This window comes from Nerophis lumbriciformis, linkage group LG01, assembly GCF_033978685.3.
Source record: "Nerophis lumbriciformis linkage group LG01, RoL_Nlum_v2.1, whole genome shotgun sequence".
Classification (NCBI taxonomy): Eukaryota; Metazoa; Chordata; class Actinopteri; order Syngnathiformes; family Syngnathidae; genus Nerophis; species Nerophis lumbriciformis.
This window is the reverse complement of record NC_084548.2, coordinates 15,880,532-15,901,522: the sequence shown is the minus strand read 5'-3', so window position 1 is coordinate 15,901,522 and position 20,991 is coordinate 15,880,532. Positions and strand designations below refer to the sequence as shown.

At 43.0% G+C, this 20,991-nt stretch overlaps 1 protein-coding gene across 3 annotated transcripts in view; it reads left to right on the top strand.

Annotated features, from left to right (window-relative positions):
- Positions 1-20,991, top strand: part of LOC133616582 (forkhead box protein J3-like) — a 202,263-nt gene that overhangs the window by 166,279 nt on the left and 14,993 nt on the right. For all 3 annotated transcript variants that reach the window (XM_061976052.2, XM_061976044.2, XM_061976036.2), the window contains 2 exons: positions 12,155-12,364; positions 19,394-19,483. In XM_061976052.2, coding sequence (XP_061832036.1) covers positions 12,155-12,364; positions 19,394-19,483 — 300 coding nt within the window. The remainder of the gene's footprint in view (positions 1-12,154; positions 12,365-19,393; positions 19,484-20,991) is intronic.

The window sequence follows — 20,991 nt, the reverse complement described above, 5'->3', positions numbered from 1 at the left end:
ATCATCGAGCCAGAATATTGTGTCCTCGCGATACTGTGAGGAATTCGCATGGCTGCCGTTTTGTGACCCCAAGATGCAAGAACCAGGAGAGCGGAGAGCAGGTATGATGAGTTTCTTATTGCTGTTAAGTCCTTAAATAAAATAGTGAACATACTAGACAACTTGTCTTTTAGTAGTACGTAAACAAACAAAGGCTCCTAATTAGTCTGCTGACATATGCAGTAACATATTGTGTCATTTATCATTCTATTATTTTGTCAACATTATTAAGGACAAGTGGTAGAAAATTAAATATTAATCTACTTGTTCATTAACTGTTAATATCTGCTTATTTTCTGTTTTAACATGTTCTATCTACACTTCTGTTAAAATGTAATAATCACTTATTCTTCTGTTGTTTGATACTTTACATTAGTTTTGGAGGATACCACAAATTTGGGTATCAATCCGATACCAAGTCGTTACAGGATCATACATTGGTCATATTCAAAGTCCTCATGTGTCCAGGGACATATTACCTGAGTTTATAAACATAATATACATTTTAAAAAATACGAAAGAAGATGTTGTGATGCCAAAAAATATCGATGTAATCATAGTAGTATCGACTAGACACGTGCCTGTACTGTACTTGATATCATTACAGTGGATGTTAGGTGTAGATCCACCAATGGCGTTTGTTTACATGTTGATGCCGGTGATCTACGGTGTGTAGTGAAGCATGTTTAGCTATTCCTCGTCCTGCAGGGATGATACTTGTAAGAAACTTACTTTATTTGTCGCCATGGATGTCACGTGGGGGTCGCAGCTTGCTGCGCGGGTGTTCTTCCAATGCAAAGAGACGGCTCCGGACGACAGCGTGAAGGTAGGCTAGGATTTATTAACATAAATCACGCACTACCACAAACATAAACAATACAACAAAAAAAAGGCAAGCGTACCTAAAACACAAGTGAAGCTAATCTTTAGCAGAAGCTAGGGCATGGACAGGGAAACTTACTTGGTCAGAGCAAGACATAAACCGGTGTGACAAAGACAACGAAGGCAGAACGAGTGACTGGCAAAGGCAACTTAAATAATGCCTCTGATTAGCGCTCGGGAAGCAGGTGAGACAGGTGAACACAATGAGTGACCATGACAACCAAAACAAAACAAGGAAGTGAACAACCAGGAACTAAAAAGTGTCCAAAAAACAAACATAACTAAACTAAAAATGATCCGGACCACGGATCATGACAGAGTGACCCCCCTTAAGGACAGATTCTAGATGTCCTACAAACAAAATTAAGTAGCTAAAACACTGCCGACGGCGGATGGACTTTAGCTAGCCATGTCTTAAAGCACCTCTTCCTGAGGGCGTAACTTCACCTTCGATAGTTTTTAAGCCAAAATGCGTCCGTTCTCACTTTTCTGTCTTCACACTGTGTCTGCTCGTAAGTACTCAGTGATTGTGCACTGCCGAACATGTTTGCCTGCTCGTAAAACCAGCAATGTCACGACGTGACTTCGACGCGGGCGCAGGGGGGTGCGGGACCGGTACATTTCAGAGACGGTATCGTACCGAAAATGATTCAGTAGTATCGCGGTACTACCGTATACCGTACAACCCTAATCAGCACAATTACAAAATCAACTGTTAAAACGTAATATGCCATTTATTTGTCTTTGAATTACATGATAACATAAAACTAATATCCCTCACGATCCACAGAAAACAACAAGCTTTAGGTTTATGTGGGGTTCCCATTGGCCAGTAAAATATGGATGAAACAAGGCTATGAGGGGACTTTAAAAGACTGCGATAAACAGCTGAGTTGGCGGAGAGCTGAGGGGATAAAAGACTGAATATAGGACAAAAATAGCGTTTATACGCAGGTAAAGCCAATCGACTCCCTGTCGGCAATAGTGAAAATTCCCAGGCGATGACGCTCTCAGAATCATGGCGGTCTTTATGAACCTGACGGTGGCAAAAAAAGAGCCGCTGTCCTCTCGTTTCACTTCAGTGGTATTTGACGAGGTCTTGCAGGTGCAGCGTAGACGGCTCACATCGGCAGTAAGAGAGGACGCTAGCAGACAAGAGGCCAAACGACTGCTCGTAAATGGCAACATAACCATGCTGAACCATTTGAGTCAAGTCTTCATGGACATTTTAGACTTAGAGAAACTTGATTGATCCACAAGGGTAATTGTTCCACACAGTAGCTCAGGACTCCTCTTCCTCCTATCCAGGAGATCGCAAAAAGCCGCTGCCTGACCAGGGCTCAGAAAATCTGTAGAGACTCCTCCCACCCGGGAGTGGCGAAGTTGGGAGCGTGGCAATCTGAGGGTTACTGGTTCTATCCCCACCTTCTACCATCCTAGTCACGTCCATTGTGTCCTTGAGCAAGACACTTCACCCTTGCTCCTGATGGGTCGTGGTTAGCGCCTTGCATGGCAGCTCCCGCCATCAGTGTGTGAATGTGTGTGTAAATGGGTGAATGTGGAAATAGTGTCAAAGCGCTTTGAGTTGCTTAAAAAAAAAGGTAGAAAAGTGTTATACAAGTACAACCCACTTACCATTTACCCCCACCAAGGACTGTTTTCACTGCTGGACTCTAGAAAGAGGTTCCACAGCCTCCGTAGCAGAACCTCTAGGTTCTGTAACAGCTTCTTCCCTCAGGCCAGGGGTCGGCAACCAGCGGCTCTAGAGCCGCATGCGGCTCTTTAGCGCCGCCCTAGTGGCTCTCTGGAGCTTTTTCAAAAATGTATGAAAAATGGAAAAAGATGAGGGGAAAAATGTTTTTTGTTTGTTTTAATATGGTTTCTGTAGGAGGACAAACATGACGCAAACCTCCCTAATTGTTATAAAGCACACTGTTTATATTAAACATGCCTCACTGATTCGAGTATTTGGCGAGCGCCGTTTTGTCCTACTAATTTTGGCGGTCCTTGAACTCACCGTAGTTTGTTTACATGTACAACTTTCTCCGACTTTTTAGGACGTCTTTTATGCCGCTTCTTTTTCTGTCTCATTTTGTCCACCAAACTTTTAACGATGTGCATGAATGCACAAAAGGTGAGTTTTGTTGATGTTATTGACTTGCGTGGAGTGCTAATCAGACATATTTGGTCACTGCATGACTGCAAGCTAATCGATGCTAACATGCTATTTAGGCTAGCTATATGTACATATTGCATCATTATGCCTCTTTTTTAGGTATATTTGAGGTCATTTAGTTTCCTTTAAGTCCTCTTAATTCAATTTGTATCTCATGACACACTATCTGTATGTAATATGGCTTTTATTTTTTTGCGGCTCAAGACAGATTTGTTTTTGTATTTTTGGTCCAATATGGCTCTTTCAACATTTTGGGTTGCTGACCCCTGCCTCAGGTTATAAGACTCTTGAACGCATCACAATAATCCCCTCAATTACCCCCAAAAAGGATTAACTCGCTGGAATATAAAGACAATATAACATACATCCATAAACGTGGATGCATATGCAAAAGTGCAATATATTTATCTGTACAGTAATCTATGTATTTATATCTGCACCTTATTGCTCTTTTAAACTGCACTACAACGAGCTAATGCAACAACATTGCGTTCTTATCTGTAATGTAAATTTCAGATTTGAATGACAATAAAAGGAAGTCCAAGTTACAAAGCATGGAAAGGATCGTGCACACAAGGGCACAAAAAGAGGGCGAAAACAAAAGGTATAAAGTAGACAAAAAATGTACCATAGTAGCAATATAAAATATAACATATATGTATTATTTATATATTATGTACACAGTATATACTGCATACTGATATATTATTATATAATATATACAATATATAACACATTTCAATTACCATGTACAATATTATAGTATATGTAACCGCTGCAGCAAAAAAAGGGCAGCATAAAATAAAGAGTAGATCCATACATTATAAACAAAGAGAGGTACCTAACATAGAAGCGGTCAGGTAAAAGACAGATATCATCTATTGCTGTATGGCGAGTGATTTTACAGCTGGATGGAGTGCGGAATGAAGGAGATCTTGAAGCGAACACTGTGGGAAAGAAGCTGAAGGAGCCTGTTGGAGTATGAGCTCCGCTGTCCCTCAATTGTCTTGGTGGAGTGGGTGGGCAGGATTGTCCATGATGGCGAGTAGTTTGTCCAGTGTCCTCCTGTCCCTCACTGACACAAACGCCTCCAACTGCGTGCCAATAGTTTGGCCGGCTTTCTGGCTAAGTTTGTCAATCCGGTTTAAGTCCCTTTTGCTGGTGCTGCTCCCCCAACAAACCACTGCAAAGTACAGGGCACTGGCCACAAAAGACTGATAAACGATCTCCAACAGCTTGCTGCACACATTAAAGGATCTAAGCTTCCTCAGGAAAAAGAGTCTGCTCATGCCCTTCTTGTAAACAGCTTTGCAGTTGTCCTTCCAGTCCAGCGTGCTGTTCAAGTGGACTCCCAGGTACTTGTACTGCCCCACTACTGCCACAAAACCCGGCCCTGGATGTTGATGGGATTTAATTATGATCACGTCGTGATCATAATTAAGCAAAACAACATGAATAACGGGTATTTTTTTCTGGCAATGTGGAGTTGGATGTTCTCCCCATTTATTTCGGGTACTCTGGCTTCCTCCCACAGTCCAAAACAGGCATGTTAGGTTAAATGGAGACTCTAAATTGACCAATGCTGAACAGGATAAGTGGTCAAATATGTAAACAAATGAACATACAAAAAAGTATCTTTCATTAAAGGGGAACATTATCACAATTTCAGAAGGGTTAAAACCATTAAAAATCAGTTCCCAGTGGCTTATTTTATTTTTCGAATTTTTTTTTCAAAATTTTACCCATCACGCAATATCCCTAAAAAAAGATTCAAAGTGCCTGATTTTAAGCATCGTATAGAACAGCAAGCTATAGCGACATTAGCTCGGATTCAGACTCGGATTTCAGCGGCTTAAGCGATTCAACAGATTACGCATGTATTGAAACGGATGGTTGTAGTGTGGAGGCAGAAAGGGAAAACGAAATTGAAGAAGAAACTGAAGCTATTGAGCCATATCGGTTTGAACCGTATGCAAGCGAAACCGACAAAAACGACACGACAGCCAGCGACACGGGAGAAAGCGAGGACGAATTCGGCGATCACCTTCTAACCAACAATTGGTATGTGTTTGTTTGGCATTAAAGGAAACTAACAACTATGAACTAGGTTTACAGCATATGAAATACATTTTGAGAGTGCAGACAGCCCAATTTTCATCAATTAATATATTCTGTAGACATACCCTCACCCGCTCTCTTTTTCTGAAATCTGATCTGTCCAGTTTTGGAGTTGATGTCAGCAGGCCAGGGAAGCTAGGGTTGATATTCTACTCTTGATCATCTTCAGTGGCATAAGGGACGGTGTGAGCCAAGACATCCAGGGGGTTTAGCTCGCTCGTCTGCGGGAACAAACTGCCGCCATTGCTTGCCGTGCTACCGAGGTCCTTTGTCCCTGAATTGCTCACACACTCCGGCAGATTCAATGGGGGTCTGGCGGCAGATTTCTTTGACTGTATCGTTGGAAATGCATCTGCTTTGAATGTCGCAGGATATCCACACATTCTTGCCATCTCTGTCGTAGCATAGCTTTCGTCGGTAAAGTATTTTATTTATTATTGGTTAGCTACATAATAACAATGTTATTGAAAATAATAAGAGACCTATTATACTCTAAAAATGTTGGTCTTACTAAAAAATGCACGCATTTAGTTACATTCAGTGTTAAAAAATATTATATGGCTCTCACGGAAATACATTTTAAAATATTTGGGTTTCATGGCTCTCTCAGCCAAAAAGGTTCCCGACCCCTGCTCTAGACATACAATGACACCATTTAGTCACCTTTTCACTCTTTTAATCCAATATAGTAATAGCCAATCAGCGGCCACTATACTGGACAGTGGTTTGATCCCCTATCGCGGCCAATACTACTGCAGTATTGATATTTTTAGTTCATTTAGCCATTTTTATACTTGAAAATGCTGACAATGTAGTGAAGCCCTATTTTTTTTGAAGTGGCTAGTCCTTGCCGTATTCAGCATTGATTGGTCTACACTAGCATTACCAAGTACTACCCGGTAGTGTTTGTGGTTGTCATCTGGGGTTTGAAGCATGCAACATTTGTGTTACGGACTGTGGATGCAGACACAACAGACAAAACAACTTCCATTAGGAAAAACACAGACACAAGTAGTGCATACAAAGCAACAAAGCACAGGAAGCATAGTGGTTAGAGTGTCCGCCCTGAGATCGGTAGGTTGTGAGTTCAAACCTCGGCCGAGTCATACCTAAGACTATAACAAATGGGACCCATTACCTCCCTGCTTGGCACTCAGCATCAAGGGTTGGAATTGGGGGTTAAAATCACCAAAAATGATTCCCAGGTGCGGCCACCGCTGCTGCCCACTGCTCCCCTCACCTCCCAGGGAGTGAACATGGGTAATGGGTCAAATGCAGAGAATAGTTTCGCCACACCTAGTGTGTGTGTGACAGTCATTGGTACTTTAACTTAATAGGAAAAGCTATGCAGCATGACACATCCTGATTGGCTCAGACTAAGAAGGGGTGGCAAAAACAAATGGAAACACAAAATAAAAGGGCTGGAAAGGAAATAAAGCAAAATACAAGAAATTCATAACTGTCATGAGAGAGTATATGACAGTTTGAAGGTCATTCAATTCTTGTTTCCTGTTACACTTAATAATATTAATATGATTGTTCTCCTTCATTTTTGTTAGATTTTCCTTTTCCCCAGACCAAGGGATGGGAGCTGGGTACTGTGCAGTGGCAAACTGTTCAATTGTATATTCTTTTTTTGAAGTATTGTACAATAGAGAACATTTTTGACACATTTAAAAGATATTTTTGGAAGTTTTGGTTACTCCTGTTTGATTAGGACACTGTCTTATCCACTGAGCTAGAAGGTGCTTGCATTTAAGAGAGATACACTACATTGCCAAAAGTATTTGGCCACCTGCCTTGACTCACATATGAACTTGAAGTGCCATCCCATTCCTAACCCATAGGGTTCAATGTGATGTCGGTCCACCTTTTGCAGCTATTACAGCTTCTATTCTTCTGGGAAGGCTGTCCACAAGGTTGCGGAGTGTGTTAATAGGAATTTTCAACAGAAGGCATTTTGTGTGCTTAAGTTTGGGAAAATAAATGCTATTGTCACGGTGCAGCGTGCTTTTAGAACAGAATTTGGCATTGATCCACTCCATCGTGAGAGCATTCGACAGTGGCTTAAACAGTTTAAAGAGATGATTTTATCAACAAGATGGGGCACCGCCCCCTTTGGCATCTCGAGGTTCAAACTTATCTGAATGGAAGCATGCCTCAGCGGTGGACTGGTGGTAGAAGTGCCAAAGACCTCGCTCTCTGCGCTTGGCCTGCCAGATCTCCGGATCTAACTCTGTGTGACTTTTTTCTGTTGAAGACAAAGTTATTGCAACATCCTGGGGCGTGTTTGGGAGGAATTCTCATATTGTCTTGATGTTGTCCGTGCTGCCGGTAGTGGCCATATTGAGCACTTGTAAAGCATGAAATAAATACTCGAAGTTATGTACGACACATGTGTTCAAGCTAGGTTTTCAATTGTTTTTCATTTTTTGAAATATCGAGTGATAATTTTGCCGTATTCTTTTTGAATCACCCTGGTATATTCTATGTGAGAAAAACAAGCGTCATCAAAAAAATATTAAATGACACAAAAACGCATCAATTCAATTTGTTTTAATCAGCCCCTTAAGCCCTCTAGCAGCTATACAATTATAAAAGTATGTTGCTGAATAGACAATGTGTCTAATATTTTGTATTTCTGACCGTCCAAAATGTTGACACACACATGTAGGGCAGAGGGTCGTTGTCTGTCCATCGTCTGTCTTTGCAAACTGTCAGTTTGCATATCCTTCCCACACGTGCTAAATAAAACGCAAAATAGTGCTCGCAAAATAATATTGTATTGATGAATCACATTGTGCGTGCTGAATATTTCCATTTACATCTTCGCCTCCCAGTATTGTGGGTTGTGGAAGTCTGGTTCCACCGGGTTCTTCTGACCACCAACCACGGACATGACAACAGTGTTCAGGGTTTTATTTTCAGTCTTTTCGTGCTTTTCAGCAAATGTCTTTCTCGTCTGTCTCGCTCTCGCTCGTGCTCCCCCTCCTCTCTTCTTCCCGACTGCTGCTTTTAACAGAGCGACAGGTGATCAGACAAACACACTCAGCTGTGTCATCCACTCACCTGTCGCTAATCTCGAAGCCGGTCCCGACACGTCCCACCTCGCTGCAGGTCCGCAGGCCACGCCCCTCACATACCTCCACCGCCAGACTCAAGCCGGGACGCCGTCCGGCCGCCCACTCCCACTCAAAACCGCACAGACCCATCCTTCTTTCCTACCAGAACAATGGGACTGCACCACGCGCTGTGGGATTCTTCTATTACCCCCAACTCCAGCATGGATTTTAATTCCTCCCGAACTACTTTGCGTTTGTGTTCGGGGAGCCTGTAGGGCCGAGACCGCACCGTAACACCCGGGCTGGTCTCCATATGATGCTGGATGAGGTTCGTGCGCCCGGGCCGAGGGGAGAACACATCAGAGAAGCGCTGCTGCAGTTTAGCAACATCCGCTCTCTGCGCTAACGTGAGCTGATCGTCACAGAGGAGGGGAAAGGGCGGACCAGCGCGCGGGACCTCCGGCCCGAACTCCCCCTCCTCCTTAACCACCGTTACCATGGAAACAGGCTCCGCCTTTTTCCATGCTTTCAGGAGGTTTATATGATAAATTTGGGTGGCTCCGCCCCGGTCCGAGCGCCGGACCTCGTAGTCCACATCACCCACTTGCCGTGTGACCTCGAAGGGTCCTTGCCAGCGCGCAAGTAATTTCGAGCTGGATGTGGGGAGTAATATAAGCACTTTTTCTCCCGGTGAAAATTTTCTAAGCTGAGTCCCCCTGTTATACGTGCGCTGCTGACGTTCCTGGGCACGGAGCAAATTCTCGCGTGACAAGTGCCCCACCGTGTGGAGTTTTGCTCGCATGTCCATGACGTATTGAATTTCGTTTTTGCTGGAGCTTGGCCTCTCCTCCCAGCTTTCCTTAATTACGTCCAATACTCCGCGCGGCTTCCTGCCGTATAGTAACTCAAAAGGCGCAAAGCCTGTGGAGGCCTGAGGTACCTCCCGCATCGCAAACAGAAGGGGATCCAGCCATTTATCCCAATTTGGTTTGTCCTTATGTGTAAACTTACGGATCATGGTTTTCAGCGTTTTATTCAATCTCTCCACCAGCCCATCTGTTTGTGGATGGTATACGCTGGTGCGGATCGCTTTAATTCCCAATAATCCGTACAGTTCCTTTATCGTGCGTGACATAAAGGACGTGCCCTGGTCAGTCAGAATCTCTTTCGGGATTCCAACTCGGGAGATGACCTGAAACAGGGCCTGCGCTACACTCTTTGCAGAGATGGAGCGCAGGGGCACTGCTTCGGGATAGCGTGTTGCGTAATCCACTAGGACTAACACAAAGCGATATCCCCGTGTGCTCGGGTGGAATGGTCCGATGAGGTCCATACCCATTCTTTCGAAGGGGACCTCCATGAGCGGCAATGGGCGCAAAGGCGCCTTTGGAGTGGCCGCCGGGTTCACCAGCTGACAGTCCGGGCAGGCAGCGCACCAGCGGCGCACGTCTGCCCGGATGCCCGGCCAATAGAATCGGACCATGACCCGATTTAGTGTTTTATTATACCCCATGTGGCCAGCCATGGGATTGTAATGCGCCGCCTGGAAAACCATTTCCCTGCGGTGTTTTGGCACCAACAATTGGGTGGATTCCTCTCCGGTCTGAGTGTCCCGGCTCACTCGGTATAGTCTATCTCTCATAATCGAGAAGTGAGGGAACACCCGCGCTGCTCCCGGGCGCACCAGCTGACCGTCGATGTAATCCACCTGGTCCCAGGCCGCGCGCAAAGTTTCGTTGCGAGACTGCTCGAGCGGAAAATCCTCCATAGGGTGCCAGTGGGGGGCCGTGGGGGCTTCCCGCGAAGCCCCCACCGGTTCCCGCTCGGCAGTATCGGACGGACCCGCGTCACCACTGAGAACCGCGCGGATGCTCCCCTTTCCTACGGTCCGTGAACGCACCCCCACACATTGTGTCAGTAAATGGTTAAACCCCGGCCAATTTGTACCCAAGATTACGGGGTGCGAGAGGTGCGTACTTATAGCTACCTCGACCCTATGCTTTTGGCCCTCGTACCAAATTTCTACTGGCACCATAGGGTACTCGTGCACATCCCCATGAACACACCTGATTTTTAGCCGTGTTGCCTGCCTCAAAGCCCCGGGTCGAACCAGGTTCTGGTGGATCATGGTCTGCCCGCAGCCCGAATCCACCATCGCCTGGTATGTACTCCCCTGTATCGTTACCTTCATACCGTACGTCTCCCCCGGGCCGGGGGAGGGCACTGAAGGAGCGGCCACCCGGCTCACGCGCCCCACCTCCACCTGCGGAGGTCCGTGACGCGCGCGACCGGGCCGCCCACGCCTCCAGCACGCCTGCCCAAGCGTTTGAGGGGCCGTCTGCGCGGGAGATGTTCTGGAAGCAGCAGCCGGGACCTGCGGAGACAGAGTAGAGGGAGGGTCACGTGGGAAAAAGTGGGGAATGTGTCGTTCTCTCTCCTCGCGGTGGACAGCCAGGTGGTTCTCGGCGAGGGTCACCGCTGCTGCGAGGTCCCGGGGTCGGTGGTACCGGATCCAGTTCGCCGTCCGCGTCGGGATCGCCTCCACAAACTGCTCCAGTACGATCTGGTCCAGCAGTCGGCCATCTCCCTCTCCCGGCTGCAGCCAGCGCGTCGCCGCCTCCTGGAGCCGCTGGCCAAAGGCGAATGGCCGGTCCTCCTTCCCCAGACGCATGGACCGGAACCGTCGTCGGCAATCTTCGGCGGTGCCTCCCGTCCGGTCCAGCACCGCCCTCCTCAGGTCCTCAAAGCGCACTCTGGAGGGCGCCGGCAGGCTGAGCGCCGCACGCTGCGCCTCCCCCGTCAGGAGCGGCAAGAGCCGCACCCCCCACTCTTCTTCCGGCCACGCGCATGCTCTCGCCGTGGCCGCAAAAATGTCCAAAAAGGCATGGGGATCTTCTTTTTCTCCCATGCGGGGGATGGTGACGGTCGTCGGCACTGACAGTGCGCCGCCCCCCTGGTCCGCTAACGCCCGCAGGACCTGGCACTGTTGGCGGGTGGTCGCTGCCAGCTCAGAGAGCGCTCCCGCGAGAGCCGTCAGGGTGTCGTCTTCCCCGGCCTCCGGTGGTCCAGCCGAGTTGGGCGCCAAATTGTGGAAGTCTGGTTCCACCGGGTTCTTCTGACCACCAACCACGGACATGACAGCAGTGTTCAGGGTTTCGAACAATGTTTTATTTTCAGTCTTTTCGTGCTTTTCAGCAAATGTCTTTCTCGTCTGTCTCGCTCTCGCTCGTGCTCCCCCTCCTCTCTTCTTCCCGACTGCTGCTTTTAACAGAGCGACAGGTGATCAGACAAACACACTCAGCTGTGTCATCCACTCACCTGTCGCTAATCTTGAAGCCGGTCCCGACACGTCCCGCCTCGCTGCAGGTCCGCAGGCCACGCCCCTCACAGGGTGTTTTGATGATCAGCATACATTTTGTATATTAAGTAATTAATTATATTAATTAATTACTGTTTTCACTGCTGGACTCTAGAAAGAGGTTCCGCAGCCTCCGTAGCAGAACCTCCAGGTTCTGTAACAGCTTCTTCCCTCAGGCCATAAGACTCTTGAAGGCATTAAAATAATCCCCTCAATTCCCCCCAAAAATGGATTAACTCGCTGACAATATACAATATAACATACATCCATAAACGTGGCTTCATATGCAAAAGTGCAATATATTTATCTGTACAGTAATTTATTTATTTATATCTGCACCTTATTGCTCTTTTATCCTGCACTACCATGAGCTAATGCAACGAAATTTTGTTGTTATCTGTACTGCAAAGTTCAAATTTGACATATTATTATTAACATATTATATTATTATTGTTTATTTCTACTGTTCCTATTGTCACTCTTTTGATATCTTCACCTTGTCATATTCTTATCTAACAGCTCTGATGGGGATGGCGGGGGAGTCCAACCAGCAGACAAGGACCGCCTGCTCCTACCAACACTCACCTGGCACGGGAAATGGTGTGGGCGGAGGAGGTGGCGGCCACCATCACCAGCACAACCACCACCATCCACACCACGCTCAGCAGCACCTCTCCGGTCACGGCCCACAGCACCCGTCTCTCTCCCACCAGAGCTGCCCGACAACAGGTGAGGAGGACAAGGGTTCATAAAGAAAATTGAATTTTTTACCATCATACACAATTATTACAGATCTGAAGTTGATCTAGAGTGTTGGAAGTAAAAGTAAAAAATAATAATGTACACAATGTTGACTGTAATAACACAATACTAGCTGTTTTTTTCATTTAAATCTGTCATTGCTCAAAATTATTAATCAAAATCAATGTTATGAATTATTGACTTATTAATATTCCACTTTAAAATACCTTTTGGGGGAAATATTGCATATTTTGAGTGTTTGCCGTATAAGAAAACAATGTTTTCTTTGACAAAAAACAAACCCCAAAAACTTATAAAAGTTGATCTAGAGACTTAATGTTGGAAGTAATAAAAATAATAATGTTAACTCTATTAACACAAAGCTGCTATACAGGCTGTTTTTTTTCAAAATCAATATTATGAATTATTGACTTATTAAAGGCTCAAATTCTTTTACATCAAATATCTTTTGGGGAAAATATGACATTCTGAGTGTTGGCCGTACAAACATGTATTTCCGTGCGTTCTAAATAATGAAAAACTGCTAGTAAGAGGAAGTTTACAATGCAGGTAATGGGAATACGATCTGTTTTGCCTATAAGTCTGCTGGAAATCATCCAAATACCTCCAACAATGTTTTCTATACATGCTGTAAGTATGCATGTAATGTAACGGCCACATGTATGCTAACATGTAATATTTACAGTATCATTTTGAAGCCTCAATTAAGAACTTTCAGTTTTGGCTGATTCTAGCGGCGCCAGTAGACAAAACCGGTAGTGGTTTGCCAGAAGAAAGACAACATTTCCCATGAGGACTAGCGCATAGTCAAACTGACACGATAATACCACCATGATTCAGTATGATTGATCTTTCCACAGTAGGAACCGACATATTTTACTCAAACTTTATTTTTGCGGTTCGCAGTCATAGCATTGTTTTTTCTTTATACAGTGCTTTTCAGTTTGTTGCATGGCTGGTCGTGTCAGTGAGGAGCTGCGAACTATCAAGCTGGTGGCTATTTATTGCTACCGATAGCCAACATTAGCATTATCATTTTTATTTGAGCATCGAAAATCGAGTGAAAGCCGGGGCAACGTTGATCCTTGACTGTACTTTTATCCGGTTAGGCTCACTTTTTCTTATTTTTATTTACTCAGTCAAAACTTCTCATTTCTTTGGCTTGTAGGCTTTCTTCTCCTTTTAGTTTTCTGGCGGCACGTCGGCGTTTGCATCGACTTATGTCTTTTTAACGAATGTGTTAGGTGTGTACATGGGAATTTTTTTTTTTTTTTTTTTTTGCCTGGAAACCGTAAGTGCTCCCTGCATGCCATGCGGCACTTGATTCTCGACATCTTCACATGAAACCGTAACCTAATAAATCGTACATTAAATTGTTTAGTAGTGTGTAGTGTGAAACACGCAGTTTTTTTCATAGTTTGGCCGGGGGTGCGACTTATACTCAGGAGCGACTTATATGTTAAATTATTAACACATTACCGTAAAATATCAAATAATATTATTTATCTCATTCACGTAAGAGACTAGGCGTATATCAGCAATCGTCACACACACACGTCAACCAATAAAAATTCGGCGGGGGCGGGTCATGGCAGAATTGCATTGTGGGAAAAAAAGATGCTACCTGCTACTACTTCCGTACCTATGAAAATTGATCATTTCAACATTGGCGGTAACTTATAAAAACTGAGAAGAGCTGAACAAAAATGGCACCGAAAAGGAAATCATATACTGCAAGTTACAAGCTGGAAGTAGTGAAATATGCAGCAGAAAACGGCAATCGAGCAGCAGAAAGAAAGTTTGGAGTAAGCGAGAAACTTGTAAGGGAATGACGAAAAATTTCTTCCAAAAATGCGACTTATACTCTAGTGCATGGGTGTCAAACTCTGGCCTGCAGGCCAAATTTGGCCCGCCGTGTAATTTCACCTGGCCCTTGAGGCGATATCAAATTAACACTAGAGCTGGCCCGCCGATTATATACAGCGGCGGTGCCGCGGTAACACCGCATTCACCGCTAATTGTCATACTTGCCGACCCTCCCGGGAGACTCCCAAATTTCAGTGCCCCTCGTCCGCTTTTCACCCAGTCCAACGAATGTTGGCCCAGTCATGCAACGCATACTTGACCAACAGTGATACAGGCTACACTGAGGGTGCCCGTAAAAAATAACTTTTAACACTGTTAGAAATATGCACCACACTGTGAATCCACACCAAACAAGAATGACAAACACATTTCGGGAGAACATCCGCACAGTAACACAACAAAACAAATACCCAGAATCCCATGCAGCCTTAACTCTTCCAGGCTACAATATACACCCCCGCTACCACCAAACCCCGCCCACTTCATCCGATGCACAGAGAGAGGGGGGGGGGGGGGGGGGTTTGGTGGTAGCGGGGGTGTATATGACTGATGAACACCTTCTTTCGATAATGAAGGTTGCCTCAGCTGAAAGCCTGAGCCCCGACATTAATGAACTAGCATCCAAGAAAAGAAGGCAGGTATCTGGCTTGGGCACATCAGATTAGATCAGTGTGTTGCAAACTGAGCAGTTTAAAGTCCTGAATGGTTGTTTTATTCATTGTTGTTTTATTTTCTAATTTGTTAGCCTGTGGAAAAAGTTAATGTTGATATTTACCCAGAAGGCTGCAAATAGAAAAGAGGCATTACATTTTTATTTAAATTGTATTTGATATGCCATTGATATTTTTTAATTGTTATTTTTTTAATTATTATTATTATTATTTGAAACTCGATTTTGCATGTTACTATAAAGTTATATAAGCCTTGCTTGTTCAATATTCAATGCAAAACTTGTTTGGGTCCCTATTAAAAGGTTAATTTGTTCAACCTTGGCCTGCGGCTTTGTTCAGTTTTAAATTTTGGCCCACTCTGTATTTGAGCTTGACACCCCTGCTCTAGTGCGACTTATATATGTTTTTTTCCTCCTTTATTATGCATTTTCAGCTGGTGCGATTTATACTCCGGAGCGATTTATAATCCAAAAAATACGGTATATTAGATGACAAAATGAAAAATATATATATTGTAATGATTGTACTCACATGTAAGACTATTTCAATACACAATTACATTTCCACATTGATATGCACATGCAGATGCAGGGGGTGCATGAATTCCAATGTGGAGCGCATCTCGCCAGAACACCGGATCACTTCTCAAAAAGTTATCGGCGGCTTTTGATTCAACGTGCAGAAAATGTCAGAAATGGATTCGAGACGAGTAATTACATTTTGGTGCTGATCCAGATCACCGTCTGGATTCAGCAGGTGTTCACTATTGGAAGGTAGTGCCTGGCGCTCTCCAAGTGCTTTTTTAGTTGATTATGCAATCATATTTATGTGCGGGACACTTTGCTAATAGTAAAAAAAAAAAATAGTACCTTATTTTTCGGACCATAAGGCGCACCAGATTATAAGGCACACTGCCGATGAGCGGGTCTATTGTCATACAAAATGCGCACCGATTTATAAGGCTCATTAAAGAGGTCATATTTTATGTATATTTTTTCTACATTTCGAACACTTCATTGTGGTTTACATAACATTTAATGGTTCTTTGGTCAAAATGTTGCATAGATTATGTTTTACCGTCCATCCTCAAGCCAATTTCTGTACGTCGCTTCAGGATGCGCCGTTTAGTGGGCGGGTCTTATTTACATGGCTCCACTTCGATAGCGTCCTTTCCCCGCCATCTTTGTTGTATCGGTAGTTTTTAGCGCTTCCATAACGAGTCTACCGACAGATATACGTTAAAACTGTACGCTGATTTGTATTAGATATGGCAACAGCGGAGGATGAATGCCCCACAACAAGAGGATAGAGAAAAAGAAGGAGCTTATTGACTACCATGGCTGACGAGCGCAAATTTTCTGGACTTATGCAGATCCCAAATACACAACAGGTACTAATGGGTAAAAAAAGTTGGTTTTGCATAATATTGCAAAAATAAATGCCAGATAATGTCTCTTAATAGGTGCCATTTTGGGGGTACACATGCACACACCATAAAACTACTAGTATGTTGAAGCACTGCACGTCTGACTATGGTAGCCATAATGCTATGTGTTCTATCAAGCGGTGCAGTTTAGTAGTTTACCAAAGTCGTACCAAAACATTTTGACATATTTTTGAGCACAGTGTGCAATCTTCTATGTCCTCAGTGAAACATCAAAGTTTTGGTCTTGCTTGCTTACGGGTACATGCCAGCGTCATTTATTGAACAGGCGTCAACCTGCAGTCCACATTTATTTCTTATGTGTGACTGCCATCTACTGGTCAGACTTATCATCACACCATTTACCAAATAAAATTGCTTCGAGGCCGGTAAGCACAGCCATAATTAATCCAAACATTAGGCCAGTGTTTTTCAACCACTGTTGATATTGTCTGGTGTGCCATGGGAAAGTATGCAACTTCACCTAATTGGTTGAAAAAATATTTTTTGCAAATCAATAATTATAATCTGCAAACAATGTGCCGTTGCTTAGTGTCTGTGCTGCGTAAAACTCGGCAGGGTAACCACGTAATACTCCATGTCAGTAGATGGCAGCAGGTAGTTAATTGCTTTGTAAAAGTCGGAATGTGTTGGGTGAGACGAGGATGGTTTGTTGTGATCCCAATATGCAGACCACAGCGGGAGACAGCGTGAAGGTAAAAAGGTATGTATTGCTTAAACCAAAAATGAACAAAAGGGAAAGGCAATTGTTGTGCAATACTAAAGTAAAACTGAATTGGCTAGAAAGTAAACAGAAAACAGAATGCTGGACGACGGCAAAAACTTACGGCGTCCACAAAGTACATCCGTACATGACATGACAATCAACAATGTCCACACAAAGAAGGATAGCAACAACGTAAATAGCCTTGCTGGCTAACACAAAGCAGGTGCGCGGAATAGCGCTCAAAGGAAGACATGAAACTGCTACAGGAAAACACTAACAAAACAGGAAGGGCCACCAAAACAACAGCGCAAGACGAGAACTAAAGCACTACACACAGGAAAACACTAACAAACTCAAAATAATGTAATAATAATAAGGCACGACGACCTGTTTGAGTTTCATTTTTTAAAGTTTTCTGCTGGTGGTGTGCCTCCGGGTTTTTTTTTTATGAAAAAAATGTGCCTTGCCTCAAAAAAGGTTGAAAAACACTGCATAGGCGCTCCGGATTTTAAGTGTGCCATATAGTCCGAAATATACAGTTATAATTTCCTCAAATGGCACCAATTTGGTGGAATGGGCCCCTCAATACATCACCTTTATGAGAGATACCTACTCAGTGGCCTAGTGGTTGGATCAGTAATTCTTAACCTGGGTTCGATCGAACACGAGGGGTTCGGTGAGTCGGGCTCAGCGGTTCGGCAGAGGTCAAGACACACCCGACTCATCGTGTATATAAAAACTTCTCCCTATCGGCGCATTACGGAAGAAGTTAGACTGATTTGCAGGTGTGTAATTTGTTGTGAGTTTATGCACTGTGTTGGTTTTGTTCTTTGAACAAGGTGATGTTCATGCACGGTTCATTTTGTGCACCAGTAAAAAAACATGGTAACACTTTAGTATGGGGAACATATTCACCATTAATTAGGTGCTTATTAACATGCAAATTAGTAACATATTGGCTCTTAACTAGTCATTATTAAGTACTTATTAATGCCTTATTCGGCATGGCCTTATTATAACTCTAACCCTGGCCCTAACCCTCTAACCCTAACCCTAACCCTAACCCTAACCAAATAACTCTAAATTAAGTCTTTGTTACTTAGAATATGTTCCCCATACTAAAGTGTTACCAAAAACATATAACTTTGTCTTGAATTTGAAAAAATACAACATTTTATTTTTCACTAAAGAAGGGTTCGGTGAATGTGCATATGAAACTGGTGGGGTTCGGTACCTCCAACAAGGTTAAGAACCACTGGGTTAGATTGTCCGCCTTATGATCGGTAGGTTGTGAGTTCAAACCCTGGTCGAGTCATACCAAAGACTATAAAAAAATGGAACCCATTACCTCTCTACTTGGCACTCAGCATCAAGGGTTGGAATTGGGGGTTAAATCACCAAAAATGATTCCCGGGCGTGGCCACCTATGCTGCTCACTGCTCCCCTCACCTCCCAGGGGGTGATCAAGGGCGATGGGTCAAATGCAGAGAATCATTTCGCCACACCTAGTGTGTGTGTGACAATCATTGATACTTTAACTTGAACTTATTGTCCACAGTTCTTCTTCACTTCTATGTCATGAACTGAGGCCCCGTTGCCGCGTTTCAAACCAACAACCAACATTAATGAGCTGAAAAGGGGAAAAAAAAAACTGGAAGCCATCCATGGATGTGCAACAGAAGCAAGTTTTTTTTTCTCTCCTCCTCTCCTTCATATCTTTTTTCACTGATTCTGGTAAAAGCAGCACGGCCTGCCAGTGCACACTATAGATTATGTTTCATATTTAATATATATCGATGCCCCACAATGCCAAGAAGTAATTCTACCTTAGTTTGGATGCCTCAGTTTGCTTTCCGAAACAAAACCGCCAACATTGCTTTTCGATTGCACTGTCAGAGAGCTTCATACAACAGGGACGCATACGGCCGAGGAAGCTTTCACCAACGCTTGTCCGCCTCATATCTTCCCCCTGTGTTGACATTGTATATCTCAATTTCTCTCCTCCAAGCTCAGGATGAATATAAGCAATCCGCCCGTTTTTGATCCAAGGTCTGAGAACCTATTGTTTTGTTTGAGGCAGTGGGAAGCATCCTAACCTCTCTATTGTGCACAAAGGCAAAGCTTTAAGATGAAGCATTTATTTGTGAGGCTGCGCCACCTTGTGGTATTTAGCCACACCATCTACGATGGCTCCTGCTCACAGACAACAATAGTGACTGTGTTTACATTTCAAGACATTTGCATTGTTTCCAGTGTACCGAGGCATCTTCAGGAGTTATTGAACATTTGTGCATGAAATGTGTCTTCAGATTGGTACCCAAATCTGGACTGGCTCAAGGAGAGCTGCCGTGTTGCTACCGGCTACAATTGGGCTGATGTAGACCTCTCCCCATTTCAAGGTAACGCATGCATGTCAAATGGTGTTTTAATGTGGAAAATAGATGAGTCACATAGACTACAAATCATTTGTAATGTATTGATTAACTGCCCTTGTGAAATGCATGATGTACCCTAACCCATCTACAATAAATGTTCTTATTTTAGCATTTTTTTCTCAAAAATATTGAAAAAAATAACAACAAAAAAACTTTGATTCGGTAAATGCAGCAATTGAAGTAATGGCAATGATGCAAATAATTCCTCCAACGTGTTGCTCGGCAACTAATCGATTAAATTGATTAAAATCGATTATAAAAAATAGTTGGCGATTAATTTAGTCATCGATTCGTTGGATCTATGCTATGCGCATGTGCAGAGGCTACTTTTTAATTTTAATTTTTTTAATTTTCTTTTTATAAACCTTTATTTATAAATTGCTACATTTACAAACAGCTGAGAAACAATAATCAAAATAAGTATGGTGCCAGTGTACTGTTTTTTTTTCAATAAAATACTGGAAGGAATAGAAATTTAGTTTGTCTCTTTTATCCGATTATTAATCGATTAATGGAAGTAATAATCGACAGATTAATCAATTATCAAATTAGTTGTTGGTTGCATATATATATATACGTGTGCATAAGTATATATATATATATATATATATATATATATATATATATGTCTATATATATATATATATGTCTATATACATGTGTGTATATGTATGTATACATGTGTGTGTGTGTATATATATATATATATATATATACACACACACATGTATACATACATATACTTATACACACATATATACACACATGTATCCATATATATATGTCTATATACATGTGTGTATAGGTATATGTATGTATACATGTGTGTGTGTGTATATATATATATATATATATATATATATATATATATATATATATATATATATATATATATATATATTAGGGCTGCAACCAACAGCTAATTTGATAATCGATTAATCTGTCGGTTATTACTTCCATTAATCGATTAATAATCAGATAAAAGAGACAAACTACATTTCTATCTTTTCCAGTATTTTATTGAAAAAAAAACCAGTATACTGGCACCATGCTTATTTTGATTGATTGACATATATATATACAGTCGTGGTCAAAAACATAATGTCATGGCTGTCTTGGGTTTCCAATAATTTCTACAACTCTTATTTTGTTGTGATAGAGTGATTGGAGCACATACTTGTTGGTCACCAAAAACATTCATGAAGTTTGGTTCTTTTATGAATTTATTATGGGTCTACTGAAAATGTGACCAAATCTGCTGGGTCAAAAGTATACATACAGCAATGTTAATATTTGGTTACATGTCCCTTGGCAAGTTTCACTGCAATACGGCGCTTTTGGTAGCCATCCACAAGCTTCTGGCAAGCTTCTGGTTGAATTTTTGACCACTCCTCTTGACAAAATTGGTGCAGTTCAGCTAAATGTGTTGGTTATCTAACATGGACTTGTTTCTTCAGCATTGTCCACACGTT